Source organism: Desmodus rotundus, chromosome 1 (genome assembly GCF_022682495.2).
Source record: "Desmodus rotundus isolate HL8 chromosome 1, HLdesRot8A.1, whole genome shotgun sequence".
Lineage (NCBI taxonomy): Eukaryota > Metazoa > Chordata > Mammalia > Chiroptera > Phyllostomidae > Desmodus > Desmodus rotundus.
In genome coordinates, this window is record NC_071387.1 from 88,401,464 (window position 1) to 88,419,905 (window position 18,442).

General features: G+C 41.4%; 1 protein-coding gene across 1 annotated transcript in view; it reads right to left on the minus strand.

Annotated features, from left to right (window-relative positions):
• The window catches only part of DNAH3 (dynein axonemal heavy chain 3), a 239,369-nt gene that overhangs the window by 108,242 nt on the left and 112,685 nt on the right, over nt 1-18,442 (minus strand). Inside the window, exons 23-28 of the mRNA XM_024560497.3 lie at nt 15,142-15,278; nt 11,943-12,144; nt 9,715-9,807; nt 8,498-8,608; nt 7,323-7,437; nt 72-270 (exon numbers count right to left, since the gene is read on the minus strand). Of these exons, the coding sequence (XP_024416265.2) occupies nt 72-270; nt 7,323-7,437; nt 8,498-8,608; nt 9,715-9,807; nt 11,943-12,144; nt 15,142-15,278 (857 nt within the window). The remainder of the gene's footprint in view (nt 1-71; nt 271-7,322; nt 7,438-8,497; nt 8,609-9,714; nt 9,808-11,942; nt 12,145-15,141; nt 15,279-18,442) is intronic.

Consider the following 18,442-nt stretch of genomic DNA (forward strand, 5'->3'; position numbering starts at 1 on the left):
AACTCAAGATGCTCCTAACCTTCTACCCTAGAAGGTTTTCCTTGCAAGTTCTCTGTTCATCCAGAGCTCACCTGTAGCAACGGTCAGTGAGGGGTGTGATCACTAGCCGGGGGGAGTTCCCCAGATATTCGTAGCCATACTGCGCCTCTGTTGTGATCATCTGCACCTGCACATCCTTTGCCTGCCAGTAGTAGCGCAGCTGGGAGATCCACTGGAAATTGTTTGGATCACAGATTCTGTCCTCAGACAACTTGGCCACCACATCACGAGCTGTTGGGACAGACAGAAACACATACATGTAGAGCTACCAGCATCCTCCCATCTATATCAGAGAAGGTTTGAAAATGTCATCCAGGCCACTCCTTATTCTTCAGAAAACTTTAGGGTCGAGTACCTTTCTTGCCCACTCCCAACCTGCAGGCAACAATGTCTTTCTGATGCTGGTCTTTGCTTCTCCCAAGGTGCCAGGCACAGAATCTGCTGCACTGTCTGCTCTCAGACTATAGTACAGCAGAGGCAGTAAAGGTGAAGACTCTGAAATCAGACTGCCTGGGTCCAAATTCATTGTTTTAAATTTTCTATATTTTATTTATTTTTGTTGTTCAAGTACACTTGTCTCCAATTCCCCCCACTACTCCCTGCCAGCCCTACCCATCCCCACCTCCCAACCTAGATCCTAGCCCCCTGGGTAGGGTCCTTTGGCTTTGTCCATGGGTCTTTTACACGTGTTCCTTGATGACCCTTCTCCTTTTTTCCCCTGTTATCCCACTTCCCCCTCCCCTCTGGTTACTGACAGTTTGTTCTTTACTTCAATGTCTCTGGTTATATTTTGCTTGCTTGTTTGTTTTGTTGATTAGGTTCCTGTTAAAGGTGAGATCATATGGTATTCATCCCTCACCACCTGGCTTATTTCACTTAGCATAATGCTCTCCAGATCCATTCATGCTCTTGTGAAGGGTAGGAGCTCCTTTTTCTCTCTGCTGCATAGTATTCCATTGTGTAAAACTGTACCATAGTTTTTTGATCCACTCATTTACTGATGGGCACTTAGGTTGCTTCCAGCATTTGGTTGTTGTAAATTGTGCTGCTATGAACTTTGGGGTGCATAGGTTCTTTTGAATTGGTGTTTCAGGATTCTTAGAGTATAATCCCAGCAGTGGAATTACCAGGTTAAAAGGTGGTTCCATTTTTAGTTTTCTGAGGAAATTCCACACTATTTTCCACAGTGGCTGCACCACTGCATTCCCACCCAAAAGTGTACTAGGTTTTCCTTTTTTCCACAGCCTCACCAGCACTTGTTATTTGTTGATTTGGTTATGATGGCCATTCTGACTGGTGTGAAGTGGTATCTCATTGTGGTTTTAATTTACATCTCTCTGATGGCTAGTGATGCTGAGCATCCTTTCATATATCTCTGGGCTCTATATATGTCCTCTTTGGAGAAGTGTCTATTCAGGTCCTTTGCCCATTTTTAATTGGGTTGTTTGTCTTCCTGGAGTGGAGTCATGTGAGTTCTTTATATATCTTGGAGATCAAACCCTTGTCTGAGTTATTATTTGCAAATATATTTTCCCTTACAGTTCGTTCTCTTTTCACTTTAATGCTGTTTTCTTTAGCCATGCATACGCTTTTTATTTTGACGAAGTCCTATGTATTTATTTTTTCCTTTATGTCCCTTGATCTAGGGGACATATTAGTAAAAATATTGCTGTGTGGAATATCTGAGACTTTCCTATGTTCTCCTCTAGGACTTTTATGGTGTTGTGACTTTTATTTAAGTCTTTTATTCATCTTGAGTTTATTTTTGTGTATGGTGTAAGTTGGTGGTCAAATTTCTTTTTTCTTTTCTTTTTTTTGCATGTAGCTGTCCAGTTCTCCCAACACCATTTGTTGAAGAGGCCATTTTACTCCATTTTATGCTTCTGCCCCTTTTGTTGACTATTAATTGACCATAGAGACTTGGGCTTATTTCTGGACTCTCTAATCTGTTCTATTGATCTATGTGTCTGTTCTTATATGCCTGGGTCCAAATTCTAACTAGCTATGTGACTTTGGGCAAGTTACTCAATCTCTCTCTCCTTCAGTTGAGTAATCTGTAAAATGCAGATAACATAGTACTGTCCTGATAGGGTTATGATAATGATTAAATGAATATCTATGTGTATAAACACTTATATGTATACATATTTACATGCCTATGTACATATCTCTATATACACAGATAATGGGTAGGTAGAAGGGAAGGAAGGAAGGAAGGGAGGGAGGAAAAGAGAGAGGAAAAGAAAGAAGAAAGAGAAAGAAAGGAAAGAAAGATTGAAAGAAAGAAAGAAAGAAGAAAGAAAGAAAGAAAAAAGGAAGGAAGGAAGGAAGAAAAGAAGAAAGAAAGAAAGAAAAAGAAAGGAGAACTGCATCTGACATATAAAACATTACATAAGTATCAGCTATTGTTATCATTCCTAAATTCTTGTGGGGCTGACTCAGAGGCCTTTGCAATATGTAGTTACCCCCAAATGCTGTCTTATCCCTAATATAACCTTGTGAGCTCTGTTCCAGGCCTCTAGGATATCCTAAGAGAATACAGTCAACTTGGCCTGACATTGTGGAGAAGGGAACCCATGAATCCATGTTTAGATGTATTCTTTTCATCTGGGGCCCTGAGAAACCAGTTGGGAGATACATTTCTAGGTTTTCTCCTTTCATAGGATTGTGAACCTAATTTTCTCTCAGTGATAGGAGCCCTGAAGTTGAAGAGTGGACAACAGGTTTATTGGAATTACTAATTATTTTTTTAGGTAGTTCACAGGGCAAGAGCTACTGAGATCTCAGAATGAGTACAGCAGCTCAAGATTAGGATCTCAGAAATACAACTTTGCAAAGGGATGCCTCTCCATGAGGGAAATCTTTTTTTTTTTTTTTTCCCTCTCCTCCCTCCTTCCTCCCTGTTCCATTGCTGGTGATTCTCCAATGCCAACAGGATGCAGCTCAGTGCCTATTTCTTCCTTTCTGCCCAAGGTATACTCCCTCAACTTCCTGTCCTGCCCAATCCTTTCCTTCTAGCCCAACTGGGAAAAACCAGTCCCTGTTTGTCAACACCATTCTGCTTTTTACCTCTGGGCCTGCCTGGAGGCCACTCAGCCTATCCAGGACACTTATTCTCAGCTCTTTCTTCATTGCACTCTTCCCCAGCCTGCTCTTTACCCTCTTCTGTAAAGTCCTGTAGTAGTGACTTAGGGCCTGTTATCCATCTAGATTTTCTGCCCTTGTGTCTCTCATGAGGTTCAGGCTGTACCTGGGTAGGTGCAGCAGCAGTGGCCTAGGGGTAAGAGGCTGAGTCAAAGCTCTGTCTTCTTTCAGGGACTCCTGAAATTGTGAGACATGGGAGAGGCAGGGGTCAGCATGGCCACTTTACCTGGGCAGAGCTGAGTGGTTCATTCAAGACCACAAGTAGAGGAGGAGCACGCAGGACCTGCCCTAGGCAGGTGCCCATGACCTCCACCGTCAACTGTCCTTCCTTGTCCCTCATTTACATGTCACAGCTGTCACATTTGCCTCCAACAATAATCCCCCTGCCAGAGATCAGGAGAAACAATTCTTTTCCCAGTTCCAGCTGGGCAGCTGTGAAATATTTCTAAAGTATTAATAGTGCATCACATTTAGATAGCACTTTACATCTTGCAGAGCATCTGACCAGCCAGGGGAGCTGACAGCCTGATCATGGGGCTGTGGGGCTGACTAACATTTTTCTTTTTTTAAAAAATATATTTATTGATTATGCCATTACAGTTGTCCCATTTCCCGCCCCCCTCACTCCACTCCATCCTGCCCACCCCCTCCCTCCCACATTCCCCACCTATACTTCATGTCCATGGGTCATACTTATAAGTTCTTTGGCTTCTACATTTCCTACACTATTCTTACCCCCCCCATCTATTTTCCACCTATCATCTATGCTACTTATTCTCCGTACCTTTCCCCCCTCTCTCCCCCTCCCAATCCCCTATTGACAACCCTCCATGTGATCTCCATCTCTATGGTTCTGTTCCTGTTCTAGTTGTTTGCCTAGTTTGCTCTTGTTTTTGTTTTAGGTGCGGTTGTTAATAACTGTGAGTTTGCTGTCATTTTTACTGTTCCTATTTTTATCTTCTTTTTCTTAGGTAATTCCCTTTAACATTTCATATAATAAGGGCTTGGTGATGATGAACTTCTTTAACTTGACCTTATCTGAGAAGCAATTTATCTTCCCTTCCATTCTAAATGATAACTTTGCTGGATACAGTAATCTTGGATGTAGGCCCTTGCCTTTCATGACTTGGAATACTTCTTGCCAGCCCCTTCTTGCCTGTAAGGTCTCTTTGGAGAAATCAGCTGACAGTCTTATGGGAAGTCCTTTGTAGGTAACTGTGTCCTTTCCTCTTGCTGCTTCTAAGATTCTCTCCTTCTGCTTAATCTTGGCTAATATAATTATGATGTGCCTTGGTGTGTTCCTCCTTGAGTCCACCTTCTTTGGGACTCTCTGAGCTTCCTGGACTTCCTGGAAGTGGAAGTCTATTTCCTTTGCCAGATTAGGGAAGTTCTCCTTCATAATTTGTGCGAATAAGTTTTCAATTTTTTGTTCTTCCTCTTCTCCTTCTGGCACCCCTAGAATTCGGATGTTGGAACGTTTCAAGATGTCCTGGAGGTTCCTAAGCCTCTCCTCATTTTTCCAAATTCTTGTTTCTTCATTCTTTTCTGGTTGGATGTTTCTTTCTTCCTTGTGGTCCACACCGTTGATTTGAGTCCCAGTTTTTTTCGCATCACTATTGGTTCCCTGTACATTTTCCTTTGTTTCTCTTAGCATAGGCTTCATTTTTTCATCTGGTTTTTGAACAGATTCAACCAATTCTGTGAGCATCTTGTTAACCAGTGTTTTGAACTGTGCATCCGATAGGTTGGCTATCTCTTCGTCGCTTAGTTGTATTTTTTCTGGAGCTTTGAAGTGTTCTGTCATTTAGGCCTTTTTTTTTTTTTTTTGGTCTTGGCGCATCTGTTACTTAAAGGGGCGGAGCCAGGGCGGGGTAACACTGGTCACTGCGCTGTGATGCTGTACGTGGGGGAGGGGCCGAGAGGGAGCAATGGCACCTGCTCCACTCTCCACCAGCTCTCAGTCTTTCACTCTGCTACCCACAATCAAACTGGGCCCCTCTGGTGCTGGTTCCCAAGTGGGTGGGCTTGTGCACACTCTAGGCCCGTGTTGGTCTCTCCAATGACCTCTCCCGTGAGGCTGGGAGTCTCTCCTGCTGCCGCCCCAATCCCCACAGGCGTTTTCAGTCAGAGGTTTGAGGCTTTATTTCCCCATGCTGGAGCCCTGGGTTGCATTGTCTGCTTTGCTCCCCGCCGTTTGTCCAGTTTATCTGTGCGCGAATGTGGGGCCGCGGGGTGCTACCCACCACTCTGCCTGCTCCGTTCTCTGCCACTCTGAGTCCGGCCCTCTCGGTTTATCTGTGTGCCAATGTGGGGCCGCAGGGTCTGCCCATGGTCAGGCTGCCTGCCCCGTTCATCCCACACTCTGCCAGTCTGGGTCCTGCCACGGCCACGCAAGTCCTCTTCGCCCTGGCTGCCCTTCTCCGCCCCTCCTACTGGTCTGGATGAATGTTTATTTTTTATTTCCTTGGTGTCACACTTCCTTGTTGCTCGATTTTCCGTCAGCTCTGGTTGTGCGAGGAGGTGCAATGTGTCCACCTATGCCGCCATCTTGGTTCTCAGAAATCTTTATTACAGTGAAATCCAAACCCCTGAAGAAAAGAATCCTTGAACAAGATTACATCAACAGCTCTTCTTTCCTTCTCAATGAGTTTTCCTTTTTACCAACTTAACCATATTTATTTATTTATCTTTTTGAATATATTTGTATTTAAGTTTTCTTCTGCTAAAGTTTGTTTTAGTTTGGCTGTCTATTCTTATATGTCAAGTGTTATACATTCAAACTTCAGTAGCATTAGATTATACCAATGAGTATTTATTTATTTTTATTGTTGTTCAATTACAGTTTCCCCGATTTCCCTCCATTACTCTCCCCTGCCCTACTCACCCTCACCTCCCATATTCAATCCTCCCCCCCTGTTGTCTTTGTCCATGGGTCCTTCATACATGATTCTTGAGGATCCTTTCCCTTCTTTCCCCCGTTATCCTCTTCACTCCTCCCCTCTGGTCACTGTCAGTTTGTTCTTTATTTACATGCTCTGGTTCTATTTTGCTTGCTTGTTTGTTTAGTTGATTAGGTTCCACTTATAGGTGAGACTGAACCCTAGTACACTATTTGTGGGAATGCAGACTGGTGCTGCCACTGTGGAAAACTGGATGGCATTTCTTTCCCAAGGAGTTTAATTCCCTTCCAGGTTCTTGAGAGGACCCCAGAGTGGTAGCATCAGAGACCCAAAAGGAAGGTAAATCTCAAAGGACCAAGTTGAGGACACCAGCATTATGCTGTGTGTGCATGTGCATGTGCTGTGAACCCAACCACTCTGGGACACCCTGGGCAGTAACCACACCTGCATGTATTACTTCTACCAGCTGGATTTGTGGCCAGATGAGGACCACATTCTCCATTTCTTCTCCCTGATTTCATGTTGGTCTACCCAAATGGATATCAGGCTGGTGCCTTAAGGAGATGAAGCTGCCATGAAATGCCAGCAGGAATCTGGGTGTGAGCAAGAGGGACACTGCTCCTAGGCAAGCAGCCTGGTCTAGCTCCCATTTCCTTGGTGATGATGGAGTGAGGATGTGGAGGTGGTTTATTTTACATAAAAACCCCAGTGATTTCTCCTCTTCTTTTTAAAGGAAGAGCTGGAAGGTATCTTCTCTCACCCATTCCTTCCCTGCACCACTGCACATTTCCAGTCTCCTAGGTTTGGAATCACAGACATAGGTTCAAATTACAAAGATCCTCTGCTACTTACTAGCTGTGTGCCACTCAGCAAGTTATATACCTCTCTAATCCTCAGGTTCTTAATCTGTGAAAAGTATGTAAAAATGAGATAATATACATCAAGCACTAAGCACAAGCTTGCCAACTGGTGAATATTCAAAAATATTAACTCTGGTCAGTGCAAGGAAATGGTTCCCAGTGGTGAATCTCAGGAATGGCAGTAGCCATCACTGTCTCAGTAACAGCCCTGCTCAGAACCATTGGCTTCTCTTCTTACTCCCACATCTTAATCTTAGTTGGAGAATCTTCTCTCTAATGGGAAAGGAGACCCTGAGTCCTCCATCCAGAGGAGAGAGACAGGCAAGCCTGGTTGCTGTTCTGGCACAGGCGGTGATGTCAGGGGGGCCTCCATGCTTACCATGGACATCAATGACTGTGAGGGCCTCCAGGGTGAGGCGAGCCCCACTGCTCAGCTTCCCTCGCACCAGTTGGACAATCTGTGTAATCTGATCGTTGCTCTTTTTCAGAAAATCCTGACAGGAACATAGGAGGGGGACAACTGGTTAAGTTGGATTCTCCCCTGGTAATCCCTTCTAGGGGAATGTCACCGTCCACAAGACTCCTGGGTGTCATCCCTCCAGCTTCCTTTCCCTCAGCTCCATTTGTTAACCTCTATATGATTTTCAAATGCATTGTGCTAACTGAAAGAAGCTAAATTTGAAAGGCTAGATACTGTATGGCTTTATTTTCAGTGTTGTGGAAAAGGCAAAACTACAGGGGCAGATAACAGATTGGTAGTTGCCAGAGGCTTGGATAGGGGAAGCAGTTGACTATAAAGGGCATGAGGGAATTTGAGCATTACAAAAATGTATATGTTTGTCAAAACTTAGAACTGTACACTAAAAAGTGTGAATTTTACTGTATGTAAGTGATAAAGAAAATCAGAATTAACAAAACAACCTTGAAATATTTTGAGATTAAAGGAGACATGGGAGATGTGAAAACTTCACCTATAAACATGTAATCCTGGATTGGATCCTGGACCATACAAAAAGATATTAGTGGGGTAACTGGCTAAATTAAGATTAGATAATATTGTATCTTGTATCAGTGTTGGTTTCCTATTTTGGACAACTGTACTGTGGTTATGTAAGATATTTATATTGGTACAATGTGGATGAAGGGCATATGGAATTCTTTGAATTATTTTTGCAAGACTTTATGACATTATTTTTAAATAAAGAGTTAAAAAGCAAGAATGAATTTTAAAAAGGGAAAAAATTGGTTGTTGGAAATTATGCCAGATTAACCCTGGAAGCAAAGACTGCTAAATCTCAGAATCACGCAGCCTAGGATTTCTGTCTGAGAAGGACTATGAGAGTTGTTGCACTTAGAGAACTCAAGAACATCCCCAATTCCAAATTCTCTGTCCAAAGGCCCCCATGAAAACCTGGCTTCTGTGATACCATGGGTTGGATGTCTGATTATTATTTTTTATTTAGAAAACATGGCTACTCTAACTATTGATATATGTCATTCAATTCCTAACTGAGCTGAAATCTCTTCTGCAAGCTTCATGACAGGCTCACTTACCTGTAGGGTCTTTTCCACTAGGGCTTGAGATACTTCCTGGGTCCAAAAGATGGAAGAGACACAGATAACCACCTGGCCAGGCCACTGCAAGACCCACTGATTACGAGAGACCTAGAATATTGCAGTGGGGCATTTTCTAGGGTCCGTTCATCTTGCATGATTTAACCTGACTTAAAAACATCCCCTACCATCTTATCCCCTCACAACACATACACAAAAATCCCTCCCCACATTCAAGCTACAAGGCTTGACATCTCTGTGATTACTGATTTATGCCTTCCTCCTTAAATTTTATGAAAAAAAAAAACCCACCAACAATCTCATTAACTCTTACCTTTTTTTTGCATGCTCCTATCCAGGGACTTTACTAGTTATAATCGAGGTAGTGTTCAGAAAGTATTCACAACTACTCTTTTTAATGGCTACAGAATATTTCAGTGCTGCCCCACAGTTTCCTTAGTCATGCCCCCCTATTTTTTAACTGTAAATCAGGCAAACTATGGCCTGAGGGCCAAATCTTTTTTGTAAATAAAGGTGTAATGCAACAGCTAGGCCCAATGTTTACCTATCATCTACAAAGGCAAAGATAAAAATAGTGTGGGTGGCCTGCACAGCTAAAAATATTTATTATCTGTTCCTTAACAGAAACAGTTTGCTGACTCTTGCTATAGATGCAATTGCATGAAATAACTCCCCACAGGTTTTTCTTCAATTTTTGACTCAGTATATATCGTAAGACAAAGGATTGGTATTTCATTTACAATGAAAATACCACTGAAAGGAGCAGCAGGGTCAGTGCTGTACTTGAGTGGGAAGGTGTTAACTGAATATTCTTTTCTTTGCTAGGAGCTGGCTAAAATGGTTCTTTTCTCTTAAGCCTCTGTCAACTTGTTTCCCCTAAAGCTTTGGGACTGAATGAGTTGTGCCAGTTAGGGCATGTGTCATGTGAATGAAAAGCCTGGGGGTGGGGAGAATGTTTGATTAGAAGGGGCTCTTGCCACCAATTCATTTCACAGAAAGGACTGGCCTACTGCAAGCATTTCATCAGAAACAAATTTGCAAGAAAAGGAGAGGCACAGAAGGGTCAGGTGTACCTAGCAGGACTAATGTGAGCTTTGGTAGAAGACAGAGGAGTGGTCAGAACTAACTCATTTAACTCCCCCAAAGTTCTTGTTGCTGTACCAACATCCTGGCACATGAACCCAATTCTTGTTTACCTGGACATATGCTTCAATCCCAAGTCGAATAACTTCCCTCATACTGACAAGCATCACCTGCTCCACCTGCTGGAGCCACTTTTCCACCATGCCCTGCAAGTGAGACAGACAGGCAGCAACCATTAGCCAAGCCCAGAGGAAGAGACCATCTGCAGAATCAACTTTCTCTCTGGACAGGGCTGGAGGAAGACCAGCCACCCTAGGATGTGTCTCAGTGCTATGCAAATTATTTTGAGCTAAAGGCAATAATGACCCTGCAAGCTCAAGAGAAACTTCTGCCCATCCCCCCCAAAGTTAAGATATTTAAAAGGGAAAATTAAGATTAAGATATTCTTAGCTATCTATAATATAAATTAGGAGCCTGGTCTATGATAAGAATCACCAGAAATGAATTTTTACCTATCCATATGGCGAGGCAAACTACTAATTACAGAACATGTGCTCTCCCTGCAGTGACCTGCTGAAGCCCCAAGATACATTATCTCATCCCTACCTCAGAAGCTCTTCTAGACCTTAGTTTCCCTGTCCCTGAACCTCTCATGTATGTGGGGTCTCTGACTCTCTTATATATGTGCTCTCTTACATATGTATGTGATTATATTTGGTTATTTTCTGTTCTTAACTCAGCTCATGTGTATTTGATTACTAGACCAGCCAAAAGAACCTTGAGAGTAGAGGAAAGTTTCTTCCTCCCCCACACACCCCTTCAAACCAATATTGTTTAACTACTTGTTTTACATTTGTTTACTGCATTCTAGGAAGTGTGTGTCTTGTAAAAGGTGCAATAAGGGATTTTTAACATGCATTTCTTTCATATTTTCTCAAACAGACAATTTGTTGGGGGGAAAATGACATTTACATTTCAGTTAATGAAATAATATTTCTTTCTTTCTTTCTTTCTTTCTTTCTTTCTTTCTTTCTTTCTTTCTTTCTTTCTTTCTTTCTTCATTGCTTTTAGAGAGAGATGAAGGGAGAAGAAGGGAGAGAGGGAAATATCAGCGTGAGAGAGAAGCATCAATTGGTTGCCTGCTGCACATGCCTTGATGTACTTACCAAGACTGGGGATCAAACCTGCAAACTAGATAATGTGCCCTGACCAGGAATCAAACCCGCAACCTTGGTTATGGGACAATGCTCCAACTAACTGAGCTACACTCACCAGGGCAAAAACTGCTCATTCTAATGAACAGTTTTAATTCTTACATTATTCCAGTGGTTCCCAAATTTGCTGTGCATTTGAATTGTTTGGAGATCTGTAAATATATATATACAGAGGCCTGACTCCCACTTCCAGACATAATTGGTGTGGGATGTAACCTGGGCATCTGGATTTATTTCAAAGCTCTACAGGCGATTCAAATGTGCAGCTAATTATTCAGTTCCAGAATTTCTGGCCACTGGAGCTGTTGACTTCAAGCACCAATGAGCTAGCTGATGTGTGGTTGGGTTATCTGATTCCAACTTGCATATGTTGGCAAAACAGTAAGCAAAGTGAGGCTGAGTGGTTACCTATTTCAATGAACATGCTGTCATGTCCAGCAGGAGTAAAAGTAACTTACACTATACTCATTATATAAGGACACATGTATAAAAATTGAAGTTAAATGGAATTGATTCCACATTTTATTGACCTTTGAAAACACCTGCCCCAGCAAGCTGTCTGACTGAGTTACTTTTAACTGATCATGGAAATCTGAGCAGCATCAGTTTGGATCTGATTCCTGCTACTGCCTCCATATCAAGTTTGGTTGAAATCCTTCCACAAACATGGCATGTAACATTAGCTGCACTATATTCCCCATTTTATTTTTTTCAGATTTTATTTATTTTTAGAGAAAGGAGAAAGAGAAGGAAATAAATATTGATGCAAGAGAGAAACATTGATCATTTGCCTCTTGTATGTCCTCTAACAAGGGACCAAACCTGTAATCCAGGCATGTGCCCTGACCAGGAATCAAACCAGTGACCTTTTCCTTTGTGGAATGAGGCCCAACTCACTGAGCCATGCCAGGCAGGACTTCTCCCCATTTTAGAGGTGGGCAAGCTGAGACTGTAAAAGATGGAGTCACTTCCCAAAGTCACCCAGTCATTAATTAAGTTGTAGAATCCATGTATTCCTCCTTGAGGCAGACTAAAACTAGAGTCTAAATGCTTAACCCATGTGTTCTCTGCCTCTCTGTTTTCCTCTATTATGGAGAAAAGAACCAAAAATGGGTAAGGGAAGTTACTTTCGCTTGAGCTGGGTAGATTTTCTGTTTGAATGGAACAGTTTCTTTTTCTGAGCTGATCATGCCCACAATCTCCAAACTATCTGTAAACTCCAGCTTGGCAATTCCTTCAAAGCACTTTTTTAAATGTGGCTGTACTCGGAGGGGGTCCTTGGTTTCCGACAAGATCTCCAGCAGCTCATCATTTGACAGGAAGAAGAACCTATTTCAAAGCAAAGGGAGATGGCAACTGAAATCTCTTCTGAGATCAATTCTTTCCAACAAGGTTATAATTCGAACAGGTAAATAGCACTCAGATGAAGACCAGCTATGTTCTAGGGTCTGCTCTAAGGCCCACTCCTTTCACCATTTTCCATCTAATGCATGTAGGATGGAGATGATTATGACTCTGAGAGCAAGAGAAATAATGGAAGCTGGTATGTCTGAGTTTAATATGGTTGGGCAGTGGGGTGCTACCTTTTGAAAGATAACTGGATAGAGCAATGGTTCTCAACCTTGGCTGCACTTCAGAATCACCTACTGAACTTATTCAAAAAATCCTAATGCCAAGGTTCTACTGCCCAGAGATTCATATATAATTGATCTAGGGGTGGACCTGGGTATTTTTATTTTTAAAAATCCCAGGTGGGGGCAGGTAGAAGAGGGTAAAATGGAGATAAATGGTGATGAAAGGAGACTTGACTTTGGGTAGTGAACACAAAATACAACATACTGATGATGTATTATAGAATTGTACACCTGAAACCTATATAATTTTATCTACCAATAATACCCCAATAAATTCAATTAAAAAATAAAATTTAAAATCCCAAGTGATTCTAATGTGCAGTTAGAGTTGAGAATCACTGGGCAGGAGAAGGAAAGAGAGACTTTCTTTTCTTTCCTTATCTCTAGGTATGACAGAAGGTAGAACAGGTGTGAAGTAATAAGTACAGGTTAATAATGAATTTATTTACATGCAGGGGCCTTTGCTTTAAATTACTCTTAATAAGGTAGCTTCATTCTCTTGTTGAGGGCCTCAAGGCAGCAACAACAAACCTTCAGAAAATGTTCAAGAAATAAACCTCTACTGTGACCACTAGGCTGAAAGTTCCACAATGAAGGGACTATATGATGATAGTCTTCACTATATATGATGGATTATAAAAATGGCCACGATATTCGCACCTAATCTCATCAAGAGGCAGAGTCTACTTTCATATCTCTTGAACCTGACCTGGCTCTATGTCCCACTGTGGCAAACATGAGTTAGTGCAAAGTTTGAAGCCTGGACATCAAGAAGCCTTGAAGCTTCCATTCTTGCTGGTCTTGGGAATGCTGTGGCCACCACCATATGAATAAACCCAGGCTAACCTTCAGCAGGCTAAAAGACATGTGGCCCAACTACCTTTGTTGCCCTGGCCAACAGGAATCCAACCACCATATAAATGATTAAGGCCATTGAGTACCAGCTGACTGTAGTCACATGAGTGGGCCATGATGAGAACAGAAGAACCATTCAGCTGAGCCTAGCCCAATTTGCCAACCCACAGAGTTGTGAGCTGAATAAATAATTGATGTTTTAAGCTTGTAAGTTTTTGGGGTGGTTTGCTATGCAGCAAAGCAAGCTAGTATACTGTAGCTGCAGTCTTGCGCAGGTAGGAAGAGCTCAATAATTAGTTGTTGGCTGACTGACTAATGAGAATGCCAGTTTCTCCCACTCCCTAGTAAAATTCAAACAGGTGATCTCTATAGATTCATTATATGTGACAGTGAATAATGCTAAATGGTTATAATAGTAACACTTAATATCTTTGTATCATTTAAAATTAAAATGAGGCTCAGAGAGGTTCTTATCTAGACAACCTGGATTTGATTTCTAGTTTCTCCATTTACCAGTATTGTGTTTTTTGGCAAGTTGCTGTTTCTCCCTTTATAAAATGGAGATAAAAATAATGCTTCCAACCTTATAGGATTATTGTAAGGGTTAAATAAGTTAATATGTATAAAGCACTTAAAGTAGTGTCCTGGCACATGATAAATGCTGTGTTAGTATTGGCTGTTATTTGTATTTTTATTAGGAACAACAGTTGTGGGTATAGAATTAGAAGTCCAAATATCAGAAGTTTCCTCTTCCCAAGTTTTGTCCTTCCAAATTGAGTTTCCTTCCACTGCTTGTGCTCTATCTGTGTTGTCCAATACTGAAGGCATTAGCCACCTGTGGCTATGTATATTTAAAAATGAATACTAATTAAATGGAAAACTGGCTTTCTCATTTACACTAGACACATTTAAAGTGTTGAATAGCCACATGTAGCCCATGGCTACTATACTGGACAGCACAAACAGAGAACATTTCTGTCATTGAGAAAACTTCTACTAGATATACTGCACTAAATAGATACCAAGGACATTTCTGAATCCCAAACAACCCACTTTTTTTTTCTTGGTGGAAAGCAGAGCACTAACTTTGTCTTCATGTAGGGGAACATTAACATGTATTTTCCTTACAGGAAAATTGAGATCAAATCTACATCTTAATTAGAATCAAATACATGGAGTGAACATCCATTGTCAACTATACATGGACAAATTATCAAGAGTGAGGACCCTCCTTCTTGAAACTATCTCTCTAAAACTACCTTGATTTTTCTGCAGAAGAATAATTGGTTCTTGTGAAAAAGAGTCAAATATTTATAAACATACCTATCAGAAACTACAAAATTTGATAGCAAAAAAACCCCCACGAAACTTAGCTGACATTTCTTAAACACATATTCTAGATGCTAAATGCTTTACATACATTATCTCATTTGATATGCACAACAAATATACTAGGGAGGGGCTGTTATTATATCTCTAATTTATAGAAAACCTGAGACTTGGATAGATTTGCTGAAGGTCTCAAGATTAATAAGTGGAAGAGCTGGAACTCAAACCAAGGTCTGTTTAACTCCAAAGTCCAGGTTCTTAATCATCCCTCTAAATGGGCATTTGACAATGTTGATTGGCCAAAGTGGATTTGGCCCTTCCTGGTGTCCATTCAACCTCACTCTAAATAACAATCATAAAGACATTCCTTACCTCTGAGAACTATCTCTTGGGGGATGGGAAACTAGGAAAAGATATGGAATAGATTGATAGGAGCCAACTGTCACTATGAAAAATGTAATTCTACCTATACATGGGCAATTCCAAACAAAAGGACAATAATAAATACCTGGGGAAAAATAGTCTCTTCTTCTCCAAGTAATCATTTAGCCCTTTCTGGATGTCCTCCAACAGAATGTTAGCTTCTTGAAGCTTCTCAGCCATCCGAGGCTGGTCTGCAGCCACCAGAACCCTGGCATCTTTCACCTAGATTCCATCAAAAAAGGCGAGAATCATCATGGACTTCCCAGACTCTGAGATGGTCAGGTCGTATGAGTGTATAACCAGCCAATCAACTAATGATGCCCTGCTCCACTAAGTGTCTCCTAGTCCCACAAGGGTGAATGTTCATATAACATGACGCCTGAAACCAATCGAGCCAATTATATTTTAACTGCTGGGATTTTGGAATTTAGCCCATGATATTCTAAACTAGTCTGGGCTGGCCCCTTGAAGGAGGGGACTTTGCTGCGGTGTGAAGATCATCTTCTATGATGTGACTAAGTGGCAGGGCAAGCTAGTCTGTGAGATAGGTGGAAGCAGGCATAGAAAGAGAACTCTCTTCTCTGCCCAGAAGAGAGTTGTGGGTTCTAGAGCCATCCTTTATATACTTTCTATACTGGAGTTCCATGTGACACCATTTGTTCTTTTTGTTTGAGCTACCTCCAGTGGGTCTCTGTTACTTGCAAATGAAATTCTTAACTAATATGAGGCTGGAGGAAGCAGGATATCATGAAAACTGGCTGTAATGGCCAAGCAATAGGAATGACCTCTTATCTCATTTCTACAAACAACCAGGGTGAATAATTCCCTTGAAACAAATTCTTTATAAATTTGCCCCAATTATAGCACACTTGACTTCAAGAAGGAAAAGAATATCATCTCTTAATAGATACTCCTGGATGCCTTGTCTTGGGAGTATCTATTCACACCCAGTGAACTCATACTTCGAGGTCTGTTTCCAATGTCACCCCCTTTGGAGGACTTCTTTGACATTCTCAGGCAACTAAATCATTTTCCTGTGCTGTAAAATCTTTTGCATATATTTCATTATAGCTCTTACATATCTAAGTCTGTCTCTCATAAGACAGCGAGTTCTGTGAATGCAGATATCATATTCTGGTCATCTGCAAGTGTTTTCTGACTGATAGTACAATGTCTGGGACATCGTATGTACTGAATAAACATTTGCTAAACATCTGAGTAACTGAATATGGATAATCATTTAAATTCTGAAAGGATTCTCAATCTGTAAAAGTTTTATTGCATTACTCCATAATAAATAGTCTTCTACCTCATTAGAATGACAGCTAAATTACACAAACAGTTAGTACTTGCCTGTAGGGAGGTGAGATTTCAAAGGCCTCCATTTTTTATATTACATATATCCATGTTTGAATTTTCAATAACATTCGAGATTACAAATATATAATAATAGTAGGTAGCAAGGAAGCAATACACTTTGCTTCCTTGCACAACCGAAAGGACAACAACAAATTTAAAAACAAAAAACAACCAGAGCTGCCAGAGAATCAAACTGTATGGAAGTTTGACAACCAAGGAGTTAAAGAAGAAACATTCACCCAGACTGGTAGGAGGGGTGGAGACAGGCAGCCGGGGTGGAGAGGACTTGCAGCAAGGCAGAGAACTGGGGTGGCGAGGTGGCACCTGGCAGACTAGGCAATTCCACATTCACTTGTGGATAAGCTGGGAGGAACAACTGGGGAGTGAGACAGACCATGCAACCCAGGGTTCCAACGTGGGAAACTAAAGCTTCAAAACCTCTGGCAATAAAAATCTGTGAGGGTTGAGATGGCAGGAGAAACTCCCAGCCTCACAACAGTTTGTTGGAGAGACCCACATGGTCCTAGAACATACACAAACCCACCCACCTGGGAATCAGCACCAGAAAGGCCCAATTTGCTTGTGGGTAGTGGGGGATGTGACTGAAAGCTGGCCAAGAGCCAAGCAAGCTGCATTGTTCCCTCTCTGACCCTTCCCCCCCATACAGTGCTGCAAAGCAGTGACGTGGGTTGCCCCTGCCTGGTGAATACCTAAGGCTCCACCCCTTACAATGTAACAGCTGGGCCGAGAGAAAGACATATGGCCCAAATAAGAGAACAGATCAAAACTCCAGAAAAAGCTATGAGGAGGTAGACATCCTATCAGATGCACAGTTCAAAATACTGGTAATCAGGATGCTCACAGAAATATTTGTGTTATGATGCAAAATAGAGGAAGAAGTGAAGGCTATGCAAAGTGAAATAAAGAAAAATATACAGGGGACCAACAGTGAAGGGAAAGAAACTAGGACTCAAATAAAAGATTTGGAACAGAAGGAAGAAATAAACATTCAACAGGAACAGAATGAAGAAACGAGAATTCAAATAAATGAGGAGTGGCTTAGGAACCTATGGGACAAATTTAAACATTCCAACATCCAAATCATAGGGGTGTCAGAAGGAGAAGAGGAAGAGCAAGAAATTGAAAACTTATTTGAACAAATAATGAAGGAGAACTTCCCCAGTCTGGCAAAGGAAATAGACTTCCAGGAAGTCCAGGAAGCTCAGAGAGTCCCCAAAAAGTTGGACCCAAGGAGATGTAATGATTAAGTTACCCAAGATTAAAGTTAAGGAGAGAATCTTAAAAGCAGCAAGAGGAAATGAGCAAGTTACCTACAAAGGAGTTCCCATAATACTATCAGCTGATTTCTCAAAAGAAACCTTGCAGACAATAAGGGGCTGGAAAGAAGTATTCAAAATCATGAAAAGCAAGGACCTATGACCTAGATTACTCTAATCAGCAAAGCTATCATTTAGAATGGAAGGGCAGATAAGGTGCTTCCCAGATAAGGTCAAGTTAAAGGAGTTCATCATCACCAAGCCCTTATTATATGAAATGTTAAAGGGACTTAACTAAGAAAAATAAGATCAAAACTATGGACATTAAAATGACAAGAAACTCACAACTATCAACAACTGAACCTAAAAAAAAAAAATCAACGACAAAGAAACTAAGCAAACTACTAGAATAGGAACAGAATCACAGAGATGGAGATCACATGGAGGGTAATCAGCAGGGAGAGGAAGGAGGGAGAATGGGGGGGAAAAGTTCAGGGAGTAAGAAGAATAATTGGTAGGCACAAATTAGGGGTGATTAAAAATAGTATAGGACAAGGAGAAGCCAAAGAGCTTACATGTATTATCCATGGACATGAATTAAGGGTGGGGGAAATGATGAGTGAGGGTGGTGCAGGGTGGAGGGGGATAAGGGGAAGAAAAAAATAGGACAACTGTAAAGCATAATCAATCAAATATACTTAAAAGTGTAAAAAAATATATAACAATATCAAATTTGCAAAAACTTTAGTT